The sequence below is a fragment of the Vulpes vulpes genome, chromosome 7 (genome assembly GCF_048418805.1).
Source record: "Vulpes vulpes isolate BD-2025 chromosome 7, VulVul3, whole genome shotgun sequence".
Classification (NCBI taxonomy): Eukaryota; Metazoa; Chordata; class Mammalia; order Carnivora; family Canidae; genus Vulpes; species Vulpes vulpes.
This window is the reverse complement of record NC_132786.1, coordinates 18,009,619-18,025,526: the sequence shown is the minus strand read 5'-3', so window position 1 is coordinate 18,025,526 and position 15,908 is coordinate 18,009,619. Positions and strand designations below refer to the sequence as shown.

The following is a 15,908-nucleotide window of genomic DNA, read 5'->3' as shown; positions in this document are numbered from 1 at the left end:
GATGGGACATGTGTCTTGCTGGCTCCAAATGCTCCCGGAGACGGAGGACAGACTCTAAGGTTGAATTGTTTCACGTGTACAAGATAAAAATTTGTCTGGAAAGACAAAATGTTGGACAGTTTTTCTTTTGTTTTCTGAAAGGACCTTTATTGTATTCAGTTATGAAGTCTGTGCACTCAGAGCACGTCTACTTTTCCTGGGGTCCTGGGCTGGAGACCTTGAATGCGGGTCACTGTCCCCATAGAAGGCTGGGAGGGCCTGCCAGCCACTGAGGGCCTCCTGCCATCCCTCCTCCTCCCCTTTTTTTTCTCTCTCCTCTTCCTCTCTCTCCACATGCTGTCATACAGAGATATAAGACTGTACAAATAGACAATGGAGAGGCCACATATAAAACTAGAACTCTGGAAAAAAAAATAGACCTCTGGTAGCCCTGGTGGTGCAGCGGTTTAGCGCCTCCTGCAGCCCGGGGTGTGATCCTGGAGTCCTAAGATCGAGTCCCACATCAGGCTCCCTACATGGAGCCTGCTTCTCCCTCTGCCTGTGTCTCTGCCTCTCTCTCTCTCTCTCTCTCAGGGCCTCTGGCGGCTTCCCTTTCTTACCACGTTCTTGTGCATCTGTGTGCCTGCGTGAGTGTCCATGCGTGTGCATGGCCGAGTGTGCACGAGGACGCATGCCTCTGCACGTGCGCACCGGCCCTTCCCTCCCTCCCTGTCGTCTGATGTCACTGCTGGATTCCTGCCCCTCCTGGAGCAGAGGGCTGCGTCCCTGAATCCTGGCTCAGCCCCTGACCCCTGAACCTCTGCAGTGCGAGATGCCTCCCAGGTGGGGACGTGGGCACCTGCCAACTCTGGTCCTTTGTCTGTTTGCTGGGGATAGCGGGTCCTGGCCTCCCACCTTGGGGGTCGCCCCCGGGGTGGAGACGGGGAGTGACAAGGCCGGTGGTTCCGAAGGGCGGGGGACAGGCACCGAGGCCGGGCCAGCATGCCAGCTGGACAGCTGGGGAGGTGGCTGTCGGGTGACCCTTCCGGGCAGGCCCTTCTGCCCACGGGCACTGTCCCCACTGACCCCCAGGGCCCGTGTCCCCGTTGAGATGGGGTCTGTCACTGGTCCTGTGTCCCGGTCCTCCATGTCCAGGACTGAGTCCTGTGCAGGGGCCCTCGTGTGTGGCCAGGGCTGGCTCTCTCGGTTTTCTGGACGAATGGTTGTAGCTATGACTTTGGTGCCTCTTTTCCACCCTGTATTATTATTATTATTATTATTATTATTATTATTATTACTACTACTATTATTATTAGGTTTAATTATTTATTTATGAGAAACACAATGAGAGAGAGACAGAGACACAGGCAGAGGGAGAAGAAGCAGGCTCCCTGCAGGAGCCCGATGCAGGACTCAATCCCGCGACCCTGGGGTCACGCCCTGAGCTGAAGGCAGACGCTCAACCGCTGAGCCCCCCAAATGCCTGTCACACGTGTGTGCACTCAGGGCCGCTGTGAGTCAGCGTGGGCATCGTGCTGTTGTACAAGCCCGCGGTCGTGGGTCTTGACCAGGAGACAGGTTAGCTTTCTTATGCTTAAAGTGAACCCAGAGAGCAGGCAGGTGGGGGCCCACGTGGCAGCTTCATGATCACCTTGAGCCAGACCCGTGACCCTGTTCCGGCCTGCCTGCCTGCCTGCTGTCATCGCCACGTGGCCCAGCCGGGATGCTGGGGCTCCGGTCATTGCATCCTCGTTTCAGCTGGCAGGAAGGACGCAGAGCAGGCAAGTCCATGTCGGCCCCCAAGCTGGCTCTCCTGCCCGGACAGCCCCGTTCCCCCCATGTCCCTGCAAGGCCTGGTGGCAAGCAGAGCAGGTCCGGGTCACCTCTCCTGCCCGGGGTCAGCCGGCCCAGCCCGGCCTCCCGACTTCCCGCAAGGGCCTCTTGCTCCCGGCGGCTCTGCCTCACCTGGGTCTCTGCGTGGATTCTGATGCTTCCCGCTGGCAGCACGCCGTGCCCCCCATCGTTGTGGGTCGCAGCCCGGGAAGCTGGAGCAGAGAGGTCAGGGGCGCCCTCGGGGCTGCACAGCTGGCCCGCACCCAGGGCTCTGCACCCAGGCCTCGAGCCTGCCCTCCGGCAGGTCAAGAAACAGGCCCAGGCGGCCAGAGTCTGCACCAAAACGGGCACGTTTCCTTGTGACCTTGGCTCTGACTTGTTTTCCGAGGAAACATGATTGTTGTGGAAAGTGCAGGGAAGAACGACAAAGAGGGAAAGCGAGGCCTCGCCACGGGGCACGGGAGCTGGGGGGGCGCAGTGGAGGTCCTGCCCTCGAAGGAGCCGGGCCCGGGAGGAGCACGGTCGCGCTCGCTGCTGGTCGCGTGGGAGCAACCTGCCCAGCAGGGGTCGTGGGTGACGGCTCTGTCCCAACCCGTTCCACTTTCTCGCCGCGTTCCGGAGGGGGGCAGTGATGCACCACCCTGGCCGCACGCACGTCCGTGGTGGCACCACGCAGTGTGCACACTGGGGCCCCTGGGGGGCTCCCCGAGGTCGCAGCTCCCCAGGACGTATGCACCTGAGCTAGTGACGGGCACCGCTGGGTGGTGCGTGTGGCTGTGCCCCGGGTCATCCTGGAGGCCACACTTGGGGACCGGAACGTTCCCTCACACCACAATCCCCCTTCTGCTGTGCCACACTGCCCGCTCCCACCCCCCGGGCCCCCCACGGATGGCTCTCCTTGCTGACCTAGCACTGAGGACATCCTGGACTCGTGACCCTGGCTCCTCCTCCCTCGGGACGGAGCCCCGGGTCCCCCGTCCCCCGTGGCCGGCTGGCATTCCGCGGGGCGGGCGGGCCACCGTTTGCGGGACCCTTGAAGGACGTTTAGCTTGTTCCCGACCGTGACTGTTAAAAATAAAACCGCAACATTCGCTCGCGTTCTCTTTCGTGGGGACGTAAATGCTTATTATCTGGGACAGACGCCCAGCTGTGCCGCGGATGGGACTTGTTTTTGGTTTTGGGTTTTTTTAAGAAACCGCCAAACTGTTTCCGGAAAGACCGTCCCATACCACGTTCCCGGCAGCCACGTGTGCGAGACGCAGCTTCTCTGCATCCAGCCAGCTTTGTGTGGTCTCTTTTTAGAAAAATTTGGCTGTTCCAACACATGTTTAGTGACTTGCGTTTATTGGCATCTCCCAGGTGGCTCGTCATGCCAGCCACCTGTTCAAGTCCTTGTTTCTGTCCATATATTTTCTCTTCTTTGTTGGCAAAATGTCTGTCTGCTTTGTAATTGCAGTGGTTTTGTTTTTCTTGGGTACTGTTGACTTTTCGGAACTCTCGATGAATCCGGGATCTGATCCTACTGTCATACGTGTGGCTTGTCTTTTTGTCCCGTTCACAGTGTCTTTCCCAGGACAGAGGTTTCAAATTTCAAAGATGTCCGATTTACTGATATTTTTTCCTTTCTGGACTGTGTTTCTGATGTTCTAAGAATTTTCGATGTAGCCGAAACCATAAAGATGATCATGTTTCTTCTAAACGTTTATACTTATATGTTTTCTAGTTAAACTTATGGTGCATTTTGAGTTAATCTTTTATAGATACATATATTTTATCACAATTTTAAATTTAAGTTAGATTTGCCAACATACAGCATAACACCCAGTGCTCATCCCGGCAAGTGCCCCCCTCCGTGCCTGTCACCCAGTCACCCCCACCCCGCACCCACCTCCCTTTCTTCCACCCCTTGTTCGTTTCCCAGAGTTAGGGGTCGCTTGTGGTTTGTCTCCCTCTCTGATTTTTCCCACACATTTTCTCTCCTTTCCCCTTTATTCCCTTTCACTATTTCTTATATTCCCCATATAAGTGAAACCATATTTCTCCGATTACTCACTTCACTCAGCATAATACCCTCCGGTTCCATCCACATCGAAGCAAATGGTGGGTATTTGTCGTTTCTAATGGTTGTGGAATATTCCATTGTATACAGAGACCACATCTTCTTTATCCATCATCTTTCGGTGGACACCGAGGCTCCTTCCACAATTTGGCTCTTGTGGACATTGCTGCTAGAAACCTCGGGGAGCAGGTGTCCTGGCGTTTCCCTGCATCTGTATCTTTGGGGTAAATCCCCAGCAGGGCAATTGCTGGGTCGCCGGGCAGATCTATTTTTAACTCTTTGAGGAACCTCCACACAGTTTTCCAGAGTGGCTGCACCAGTTCACATTCCCACCAAGAGTGCGGGAGGGTCCCCCTTTCTCCACATCCTCTCCAACATTTGTGGTTTCCTGTCTGGCCAGTGTTCTCCATTCTCACTGGTGTGAGGTGGGATCTCGTTGTGGTTTTGATCTGTATGCGGAGCATTGTCTCATGTGCTTGTCGGCCACGTCTATGTCTTCCTCTGTGAGATTTCTGTTCATGTCTTTTGCCCATTTCAGGATTGGATTGTTTGTTTCTTGGGTGTTGAGTTTGATAAGTTCTTTTTATAACATGTGAGGTTTAGGTCGAGATTTCCTTTTTTGCACAGGGACGACCAGTTGGTCCAGCACCCTTTGTTGACAAGACTATCCTCTTCCATTGAATTACTTTTGCATTTAGTCAAAAATCATTGACCATACTGGTGTGAGGCTGTTTCTGGACTCTCTATTCTGTAGTTCTCTGTGTCTCCCCTGTCACCAGCAGTGTACTGCTCCCACCAGGGGAGGTAGCTACACAATCAGTCTTAACCTTGGGTTGAGTGATTTTGAGAAAAATGAGCTATTCTCATCCCCTTCCCTTTCCATTTATATTTAAGATAAGCCTGTCTATCTATGAAAAAATTCCTGTTAGGATTTTGATAAGAATTACATTAAACCCATGCACCACGGGGCACCTGGGTGGCTCATTGGTTGAGCATCTGTCTTCGGCTTAGGCCCTGACCCGGGGTTCTGGGATGGAGTCCCACACTGGGCTCCCTGCATGGAGCCTGCTTGTCCCTCTGCCTGGGTCTCTGCCTCTTTCTCTGTCTCTCATGAATAAGCAAATAAAATCTTTTTTTTAAGGACCAGTGCACATCAATATGAGGAGAATTGACAGCTTTACTGTGTCCTGTCTTCTTATCGATGAGCACGTGTGTCCCTCTGTTCATTGAAATCTTTGATTTCTTTCATCAGTATCATCTAGTCTTCAGCATACAAGTTGTGTATGTGTTAGATTTGTAGCTAGTACTTCGTTTTTCTCCATGAGTACATATGGCACTGAATTTTAACTTTGGTCTTCACATGTTGATTATTAGTTTAAGAAATACACTTATTTTTAGAGAGAGAGAATGAGAGTGCACAAGCAGGGGGAGGAGCAGAGGGAGAAGGAGAAGCTCAAGCAGATTACCTGCTGAGCAGGGGGCCCAATGTGAGGCTTCATCCCAGGACCCCGAGATCATGCCCAGAGCTGAAACCAAGACTCAGACGCCCAACTGACTGAGCCACCCAGGTGCCCCAAGAAATACCTTTTTTATGTTCATCTTGTATCCAGTGACCTTATGGAATTCATTTGTTCTAGAGTTGTTTCCTCCCCTACATAGAATTTTCTACATACACCATTGTGGCATTTGCAAAGGGCCAGTTTTCTGATGTTCTTTTTTTTTCTTTTTCTTGCCCTATTGCAATGGCTGGGGTTGCTGAAAGCACTCCATCTTTCACCAGCAAGTACGATAGTAGCTGTCAGTATTCTGTAGATCTTCATCAAGTTGGAGAACTTCCCCTCCCTCCCTAGTTTTCTGATCTTGTTTATCAAGAATGAGTGTTGAATTTTGTCAGATTCAACTGTCAAATTTTTCTGTGTCAATTGACACAACTATGGGATTTTTTTCTGTGGTGTATTGCATCGATGTGCAGATGTGTAAAAGGATCTGCATCTCTATTCATGGTCATGGTGCGTGCTTCTGTTCTTAGGCTGCCGAATTCTATTTGCTGTTTTGTTAAGGATTGTAGCATCGGTATTGAAAGAGATGGCCTGTCGTGTTCCTTTTTTTGTCTTGTCTCGGTCTGACTTTGGTATCAGGATGATTCCGAGTTTATAAAGTGAGTTGGAAGGTGTTACCTTTTCTGTTTTCTGGAAGAGTTGATGCAGAATTGGTGTTAATTCTTATTTAAATGTTGAGTAAAATTCTCCAGTGAAGCCACCTGGAGCTGGAGATTCATTTTTCGGGAACTTTACATTTATGAGTTGAATTTCTTTAGTAAATTACAGGGCTAATCTCATAATCTTTCATGTTAGGTGAGTTGTGGTAGCGTGTGTGTTCCGAGTCGTTCATTGGTCTGAGTCGTCAAATTAAGGTGTGTAATTGTTCACAGTATTTCCTTATTGCCTTTTTGACGTCAGCAGAGTCTATAGTAGAATTGTTTCATCCCCAGGTTTGTTAGTCTCTCTTTCTTTTTTTTGTTGTCATGCCTGCTGGAGATCTGTCAATTTTATTGATATTTTTTAAGAACCAACTCCTGTTTTCTTGCTCTGTGCTTGGTTCCGCCCACATCCACACGGAGTGCCACATGAACGTCGTGTGCCTGTATTTGCAGACGCAGGCGTCTCAGGGCCAGTGATGCACTAAGTCACCTGGGACCTCAGGTGGTGGAGGCACGACCTCATCTCGGCCCCGCACCTGCCCTGCCAGACAGCAGGCTGAGGGAGTGGAAGAGCTTTTTCTTAAATGAGTGGAGGATTTGACATTTGTTTTTTTCCCTCCATGGTGGCAGCGGAGGGCATTGAGAACCGCATCGGAGAAACTCAGAAACCGCTCATCGTTCTCTGCGAACGTCGTCTACACCACACCGGGCACGCGCGTCAACAGGTACATCGGCCGCCTCCTAGAAGCACGCCAGATGGAGCTGGAGATGGCAGACCTGGACTTCTTCACCCTGAAGTACAAGCAGGCTGAGCGCGAGCGCAAGGTAGGTGGCAGGGGCCCCGGGAGCCGCCCGCGACCCGTCTCCAGGCGGCATGGTCCTCGGGTCTCGGGTGTCCCTGCGGGGACCCTGCATATGTCCTGGCAGCTGCAGCCGCTGATGGGTGGTCTCCGTGTCTCCCAGTACCACCAGCTCCAGGACGAGTATTTCACCAGTGCCGTTGTGCTGGCGCTCACCCTCACCGCCCTGTTCGGCCTCGTCTACCTTCCCATCATCCCGCAGTAAGTGTGACGGGCCTGGCCGTCGGGGCAGGAGGGCGCCGGAGGTCCTTCCTCGTCTGCTCGTTGCCCCCGTGGTCCCTGGCACCGGGACCGCACGAGCCACAGCCCGTTGTCCCCTGGTTGCAGTCACCCGTCAGGCAGGCCCTCTCTGGCACACGTGTGGGACGCTCACGCTCAGGTTCTTGTGTGTCGTTTACACAGTTCTAAGACACAAGATATTTTCAGCGCCTTTCCATCCGCCCAACGTGTACCCTTGACTTCAGGACAGATTTCGAGGGACGTTGATTTCTAGGTGCACGTCATCTTCAGATATGTTAAAGTGAGAAATAGTGGCCTCTGGAAAGGAAGAGAAACGTAGTAATTTAGTAATAATCAGTTACCCAAAGTCAAGGAGAGTTTGGCAGTGTTTGTTTTCAGGAGGAACGTCCACTTTCCTTCCAGAGAGGTCAGTTTCTTAGACCCCCTGGTGGAGTGGCTCTCCTTTGGTTTCCAGAGTTTCCAGAAAGCACAGGAAGCTGCTCCGTCCCCAGATGCTGTAAACACGGCTACCACCTGATGGCCCCGTGTGGGGATCAAGCTTTTCCTAGAAAATCTGCTCCCAGATGACTTGACCCAGGAGGGCAGTGCCCAGTGCTAGGTCCTCCATGAGGGAGGACCTCTCCATGGGCCCCACTGATTAGGAGTTGGGGGGAAGACAGAAAGGGACTTGGTGGAGAGGTTGGGGGTTGGAATCGCGGGCATTTGTCAGTCACACCGGGGTTGGCCCCAGCCCGCAGTTTTAGGGGCTTTTCAGGAAGAAGCCAGATTCTGCTGGCTGGCACTCCCAGGGGTTTATGGCCTCTAAGGGTTTTTGTGGATTTGGCCGTGAGGTCACATTTGTGATGATTTTGCTGGGATGTGAATTCCATCAACACTGACTCCCCACACCCCCCCCAAACTCGGGACTTCACGTGTGTGGCCGGTGGGTTTGGACATCCCAGGCGGGCAGGCATGTGCACGAGTATTCCTGCGAGTGGGTCCCGTCGGTGCAAAGCCAGGTCTGAGAGCGTGGTCCTCACCGCCCCCCCACGGGGGGCAGGGTCTCCCCATGTCTGTGCTTACTGGTGGGGTTTTGGGGGGAAGCTTCCTGCCCATCTCGCTCAGGCCCTGCGTGGCTGCAGTTAGGATGACGGGCTCCACAAGCTCCCTGGGTGCATCTGCCACCTGCCCGGCCTGGGTTCCCACGTCCTGAGGGCCCCTGGCGGCTTCCCTTTCTTACCACGTTCTTGTGCATCTGTTAGTGTGCCTGCGTGAGTGTCCATGCGTGTGCATGGCCGTGTGTGCATGAGAACGCATGACTGTGCACTTGCGCGCCGGCCCTTCCCTCCCTCCCTGTCGTCTATGTCGCTGCTGGATTCCTGACCCTCCTGGAGCACAGGGCAGCATCCCTGAATCCTGGCCCAGCCCCTGACCCCTGAACCTCTGCATGCGGGATGCCTCCCAGCTGGGGCCGTGCGCACCTGCCGATTCTGTTCCTTTGTCTGTTTGCTGGGGACAGCGGGTCCTGGCCTCCCACCTTGGGGGTCGCCCCCGGGGTGAAGACGGGGCAGTGACAAGGCCGAAGGTTCTGAAGGGCAGGGGACAGGCACCGAGGCCGGGCCAGCATGCCAGCTGGGCAGCTGGGGAGGTGGCTGTCAGGTGACCCTGCCAGGCAGGCCCTTCTGCCAGGGGTCCGCGACCCTGAGCAGGGCCGGCGAGGAGGATGACAGCGCCCCGTGGTTCCTGCGGGCCCGCGTCCTAGCCCTGGTGTGTTTTCTGTACCCGGTGGGTCGGTGTGTCCGGCCTTGTGCACTCCGCTGTGCTCAGTGGCCCCGAGGCCTGGGTCCCAAGACACCGGATCCCTGTATGTCACCGTGTGCTGTGGACGGAGTGCGGGGGAGCTGGTGCCCGGGCAGCACAGGGAGTGGAACCGGGCTGCCCGCAGTGTGGACGGTGTGACAGGCGCTCATTGGGCGCCCCGGGTCGGAGGTGACCGAGGCCAACCCCCGGCGGCTCGCTGGCGCTCTCGTTTCCGCGGAGCGTCGTGTGGCGCTGGCACGTGGGCGGTGGGATCAGAGCTGTCCTGCGTGAGTGCATCCAGGACTCATAAGTCCCTGCCCGGCCGTAGGACATCCGGGAGCGGCTAGCGCCCGCCGCATATGCCCTTCAGTGAGTAGAGCGCGGAGGGAGGGCCAGACTGGAGGAGCCACAGGGGCAGATGGTGTCCCCCATTCAGCATCGTCGTTGGAACCCGCCACCGCTTGGCCGGTTGGCTGCCAAATGGGAACGGCGCATCCACCCCCCAGGCCGCCCCCGCCTCTGAGCTCCACCTGCACACTCCAGGCCACCTCCTAGTTCAGCCTCCCTGCACTCCGGGCACAGCTTGCTGAGCGTCGGCCTGTGGCCCTCCAGTCACCAGAGGCCACCAGAGGCCAGGCCTGGGCAGTGCCCCCAGGGGTTCCTGATGTCCACAGCGGGAGGAACCCCTTTCCCCCCGTGTTTCCTGAGCGAATGCGTGAGCTGCGTGTGCCTTGTCGGCCGGGCGAGAGTCCGCAGGCACATCTCAGTTCCGGCCGGGGGTGGACACGAGATTGGACAGGGAGGGAGGTGGCCAGCGCCTGGGGTGAGCAGTCGGGGCTGGCGCCACTAGAGGGGGCTCCTCTCCCCGAGATCTGGGGGCCCAGTGTGTCTGCGTGGAGCAGGAGCATCAGGCTCAGTTATCCCAAATGGAATCTGGAACCGAGGCTGTGCCATGGGAGCCCCGTAGGACGCGGAAGGCCAGCTGGTGGGGACAGGAGGGTCGGGACTTCCCCAGAGGGCCGGCCCTGGCTGGCTGCGGGTCTCGTCAGCGTCTTGTGCCGGGTCCCTGCGGTCTTTATTTTAGTTTTTGTTTCGAATTTCACGAGCGTGAATCTAAAAAGAACTTTGTGCTTTTATCCACGAAGGTACGTGTTGACTATTGCAGAATGTATTTAAGCCGCCTTCTTTCTTTTAAAAAGATTTTATTTATTTGAGAGAGAGCAAGAAAGCACAATTTTGGGGACGGGCAGAGGGAGAGGGAAAAGCCGACCTGGGAGCATCCCCTCCTTCCCACAGGAACCTGTAGCAGCAGGTGGGCGGGGCAGGTGGGGCTGAGGGCGGCTGGTCCTGAGCCCCCATCTCCCTGCCACCCCTGCCGCTGTCTCAACACCCCTGCCCCTCCACCCCTGCTCTTCTGCCCATGACCCCTCTGCCCCTGCCCCCTCCACTCCTGCCCCTGCTGCCTCCACTCCCCACCATCCCCTCCACCCCTGCCTCTTCTTGACCCTGTGTTCCCTCTGCCCCTGCCTCCTCCACCCCTGCCTCTTCCACCCCCAACGCCCCATCAGCCCCTGCTCCTTCTGCTCCTCTGCCCCCTCCAACCCCGCCTCCTCTGCACCCAGCGCCCCCTCTTCCTATCTGTTCCTCCACCCCTGTCTCCTCCACCGCTGCCTCCTCTGCCCCTTCCCCCCCGCCCCTCCTCCCCTGCCCCCTCTGCCCCTGCCTCCTCTGGCCCTGCTTTCTCTGCTCTTCCTCCCCCTTCACCCCCGCCCCCTCCGCCCCTTCCCCTCTGCCCCTGTCCCCTCCACTCGTCAGCCCCCTCCAGGTGGACTGTCTGCCCTGGGCCTGGAGCTCCAGCCCCAACAGGACCCTGGTGGTCCTGACACCCGGCGGCAAGAGCACACTGCTGTCCACTGCGCCCTGCGAGTCTGTGCCCCGCGCCCTGCTCTGCGGCCTGGTGGGCACGCTGCCACTGGCCATCTTCCTGCGAGTGTCCTCCCTGCCCAAAATGATCCTGCTCCTCGTGCTCACCGCGTCCTACATCCTGGTCCTGGAGCTCAGCGGCTACACCCGGGCCTAGGGGTAGGTGCACTGCTGCGGGGCCCCCGGGACACACACGTCAGGCGCTGTCTGTTTCCGCAGCTTCTCCGTGTGTCCATTTGGGCCCAGGGCCAGTGAGGCCTCAGTTCGGGCGGGAGGTGCTGCAGCCGGGCCGGTGGCAGGTGTTGCCGACTGGCCTGACCTGGGGGCACGTGGATGGGTCTTGGGCCCTCCGTACTGAAGAGGTTTCCCCCCTCCCCCCTCCCCCCACCTACCCCAGGTGCAACGCGGTGTCCGGGCTCAGCTTCGAGCCCATCATGGTTATCCTGCTATTCTCGTGCACGCTGGCCCTGCATGCCCGGCAGGTGGACGTCCTGCGGCTGGACTAGCTCTGGATGGCACAGGCAAGAGGTGCTCTGTATGCTCCACGGAGGGTGGGGTGCGGCAAAAGAGCCCCTGGGGAGGGGCCATGCGGGTGTAGGGGCTAGTGCTGGGGCAGGACAGGGACCAGGGGGAGCTGAGCACAACCGCATGACCCCACCTGACAGGCAGAGGAGTTTGGTGGCATCCTGAGCAGTGAGCTCCCCATCCCCAGAGGCGTCTGGCAGTAGGGCTGCCACGCAGAGTGGCTCAGCCTTTGCTGCGCTGCACGGGTCAGCGGGTCTCCCCAGGGTCATGGGAGTGTGCAGAAAACGCTACTCTTGTACCGCCCACCCAAGTTAGTAGGTGTGCGGGTGCAGGTATGCGAGCTGTCGGCCCCGAGCCTGGGGAGGGAGGGGATGACTACTGGTGGCGTGGGCTGTGCACCTGCCAGGTGACCAGCACACCAGTGCTCATCTGGACCAGCCGGGCATGCCCGAGGGGCCCCCCTCGTCCCCTGCTGTGTCCCTCGGCTCTGGATGGGGAGGCCTTCCGGCCTGCTGGACAAGTCCACCTGTGCCACTTGCAGACGTCTGGACCCTGGGTGGAGAGCCTCCCTTGGCTTCCCTGGCTAGAAGTGGGCAGGGGGCGCACCCTAGAACAGAGTCGGTGGATGCGAGCTCTCGGGAGCTTTCTAATCCTGATGTATTACGAAGCTGCTCTCTATCATCCGAGGCATTTGTGTCTGGTCTTCATGGCAGCCCTGCCCAGGGCATGAGCCTGCAGGTGGGGAACAGGGCAGCGATGTGAGGTGCTCGGGCCCGGGCAGCTGGTACATGGCCCAGTGGGGAGGAGCTGACGTGTGAGTGGTGTCTGGAGCAGGGGGGCAGTCGCCTCATCCTGGGAGCCCCGTGTCCAGCCTGGGGCCCCCCTGGGGGCCAGGATGCAGGGAGAGCCAGTGTTCGATGCCAGACAGGTGGAGCCCAGAGGATTGGGGGGTGAGGTTGCCCTCCCCGAAGAAGACCATGGGCTGCAGAGACCGGCACGAACACCTGGAAGTGATGTTTGGTGGCTGTGTGGACGCCCTGTGACCCGGTCCGGGTGACACATAAAACCTTCCAGCCTGGGTGAGGATACAGTGACTAGTTCCCCACCAGGACGGGCTTGGCGGCGGGCCTGGCGCCCAGTAAGCCCTCGGTGCGGCTGGGCGGCCTCCGGACGCGGCCTTGTTCATCTCTTGGGACGCTCCACCCGCAGGAGGCCAGTCTGATACTTCTTCTCTGGTTTTGTTAACCTGGGAAAGACAGGTCCCGGCTAAGGATGTCCGGGCAGGACGCGTGTTCGGGACCATGAAGGGTGATCCCGTTCCTCCGGGTAGATAGAGGAGGGAAGACCCGTGTGCGTGCGCATGTGCGTACCCCAGTACATAGGGGGTCTGCACACACGTCCGTATGCCGGGGAACAACATAGCCTAATTATTCTTTTCTGCGTAACCGCACTGAGGTTAAAACCGCTCTCTTCACGCTTCATTCCCAAAAAGTATGCGGCTTGTTCACCAGGCACCTGCCGTGTGGCCAGCGCCACAGGCAGAGGCTGCGGTGCCCCGTCTGGGTTGGCAGGCGCTCTTCTCGGTGCCCCTTTAGATGTTGTAAGCCCAGTGTTTGGCCCTGCCCTGGGGTTCCCCACTGATAACACCCCGGGCCCCCGCCTCTCGGTGAGTTTTCTGGGGAGCTCAGTGGCAGGGAGACCCTCCACATGTCACTGGGAAGGGGTCCTACATGCGACGCACTGACATATTTTCCCAAGGATGTGTACCGGGAAAGGCCACCTCACCTTCCTGTAAACCCAGCAAAACAAGGACATTTCTCGACTTTGCCCGCTTGCCCTGTGGGTCCCTAAGCCTGTCACGCGGACATCACGGTGTCTCACGCCGTTGTGGAACGGTCAGGCCAGGCCTGGGGGCTAATTATTTACGGACCCCGGGTGGTCACAGGAGCCTGCATGCTTGAGCTTCCTCCTGTCTGTGGCCACCGCAATGCCTGTGTGCCAGAGCCGTGTTTCCTTTGGATTCCGCAGACAATCGGGACGCCGACCTCAGTTTGGATGATAGTAGGGCAACTTGTTCCTGCACAGGGAATGCCTGTCTCGGGAGGGTGATTCCCATCGGTGGTGGCGCCGTAGTGGCGGCGCTTGGAGGGAAGGTGGCCCGGCGTGGGCCTGCCTGTCATGCGGGTACGGTTCTGTGCGTTGTTGGATTCGTTTTGCCAAAATGTGGTAAGGGGATTTGCGTCGGCGCTCATGAATAATGTAGTTCTCTCATTGTCTTTCATTCATTCATTCATTCATTCATTCACTCATTTATTTCTGTAAATTTATTTTTTATTGGTGTTCAGTTTGCCAACATATAGGTTGTTCTCTCATTTTCTAGGCCAGACAAGGCTTTGAGGTCAGAGCGAAGCAGGCCTCACCAGTGGGGACCTGTTCCTTCCTTTGCGGGTTTCTGGAAGAGTTCGTAGAATTGGTACCATTTCTTCCTCAGACGTTTCGGGAAGTGAAGCCCTTCGGCTTGGATTTGTATGTCTGTCTTTAGAGTAGGAAGGTTTTAACTAAAATGAGCTTCTCTAAAGATAAAGGGCCATAAGGCTTTCCTTCTTTTTTTTCTTTTTTGAGGTAGCTTTGGGAATTTATGTCATTGCCTGAACGTTGTTCATTCGATTATCACAAACTTGTTTTTACTATTCCCTTCTTACCCACTTTACCATTTGTAGGATTTGTGGTGACATCCCCTCTCTCCTGATGTAGGATTGTGTAGACTTTTTTTTTTTTTTTTTGATCAATGTGAATAGAAGTTGATACATTTTATTGATCTCAAGAAATAGCTTTTGGTCTTATTGGTCTTTCTCTGTTATTTTGAGTTTCCAATTTCATTGAATTCTACTCTGATCTTTATTTTCTTCTGATAACTTTGGGGTTAATTTACTCATGTTCTCTAGTTTCTCAGGATGATTTGTACTTTCTCTAACTCAGGGGTTTTAGGGTACATTTTCCTCCAAGTCCTGCTTAATTTACAAATTTTGACATTAAATGTCATTTCATTTTCCTTTGGCTCAAAGATCTTTGTCGCTGTTGTTGTTGTTGTTGTTGTTCTTGTTCTTCTTTCTTCTTTCTTCTTTCTTCTTCCCAAGAGTTATGAACACATACATTCTTTTTAAGCGTGTGGGCCAGCAGCAGCCCCTCCCACCCCAGCTTGGCCCTCAGTTACAAAACCTGACAGGCCCTCAGTTACAAAACTTCATGAGTCACCAGCCTGCTACTGTTTTAGGGAAGATTGGGGAAATCTGCTCCAAGGGGCACCACAGCCCCGTGATGATTCAGCAGCAGCAAATATTGATGCCAAGCGCTCCGGGGGAAGGGGGACCATGTTGCCAGGTGCTACAGGCCTGGCTCCTGGGCCACGAGCACCCCGACCGCAGCCCTTGCTCTGATGGTCACCAGCTCTGGGGACGGGGACCCGTATACCCTGTTTCTCTTACATCACCCCTTTGGGGACTCTTTCCAGATACCTGCAGGCAGGTAGAAGGCACATATGGCACACTAAATCCCAGGAGGCACCTACACAGGCGTGGAGGGCTGGATCGTGTCTCCTCTCTACCTCCCAGGACCTCAGAATGGGTCTGTATGTGGAGAGGGGTCTTTAAGGAGGTGATGAGGTAAACGAGGTCACTAGGGTGGGCCCTGCTCCAGTGTGACCACGTCCTCATCAGAAGAGGACGTCAGGATGCAGACCTGCACTGAGGGACGACCCTGGGAGGACCCGGGGAGGACATGACCGTCCGCTTGCCCAGGGGAGGCCTCGGGAGGGACCCCCCCCCCCAACCTGGATCTCGGATGTCCAGCACCAGGGGACGACGGATGCTGTTCCAGCTGCTGGCCCCCAGTGCCCGGTGAAGGGGCCCGAGCTGCCAGATGCCGGGGCCGCCTCGTTGGATCCGCCTGGTAACTGGGAGGGAGGTGGTGCAAACCCACTTGACACACAGGATGACAACGCTCGCAGGTGGGCTCTAAGGGCAGAAAGCTGACCATCGTGCTGTGGTGACATCGGGAGTCCTTTAGGCTGGTGGGCTTTCTGGGCATAGTTCTGTTTGCTTGTAGAGAACAACTGAAGGAGTCGGAGCTGCTTTCAAAGCTCCGCTGGGCAGACACGTAGCTGGTTCATGTAGGCGGCCCACATGCAGTCACACGGAAGGCCGTCAAGTGGCTTTCCCGAGAAGCAGGTTGGCTCCACCTGATTCTTACAGATACAAAAACATCAAGTTTCAAGTCACGGTAATTCCAGGGAGCACAGGCCATTGTCCCCTGGGCATCTGGATGCCCCCAGGGCCGACCTGGCTTCTGTCCTACTCTGCAGAGGTGGGAGGAGGCCAGGTGGGGCTCCCAAAATGGTTTGCAGGAGACGTTCGGGTTAAGTTCAAGGGGATCCGTGAACGGCTTTGGGGTCCTGGCTGAGGCACAAATAAGGCAGGGACTGGTCAGGACGCAGTTGTCACCACGGGTTTTC

At 56.2% G+C, this 15,908-nt stretch overlaps 2 protein-coding genes across 2 annotated transcripts in view; one reads left to right on the top strand and one right to left on the bottom strand.

Annotated features, from left to right (window-relative positions):
• Window positions 1-6,705: 6,705 nt before the first annotated feature.
• Window positions 6,706-11,379, top strand: LOC140599529 (adenylate cyclase type 1-like). Its single transcript, XM_072762685.1, has 4 exons — window positions 6,706-6,896; window positions 7,035-7,132; window positions 10,519-11,124; window positions 11,271-11,379. The coding sequence occupies exons 1-4, from the start codon at window positions 6,828-6,830 to the stop codon at window positions 11,377-11,379; spliced, it is 882 nt and encodes a 293-aa protein (XP_072618786.1). The 5' UTR covers window positions 6,706-6,827.
• Window positions 7,129-15,908, bottom strand: part of LOC140599790 (adenylate cyclase type 1-like) — a 271,616-nt gene continuing 262,836 nt past the window's right edge. The window contains exon 8 of the mRNA XM_072764981.1: window positions 7,129-7,468. The gene's annotated coding sequence lies outside the window, so the exon portion shown is untranslated. The remainder of the gene's footprint in view (window positions 7,469-15,908) is intronic.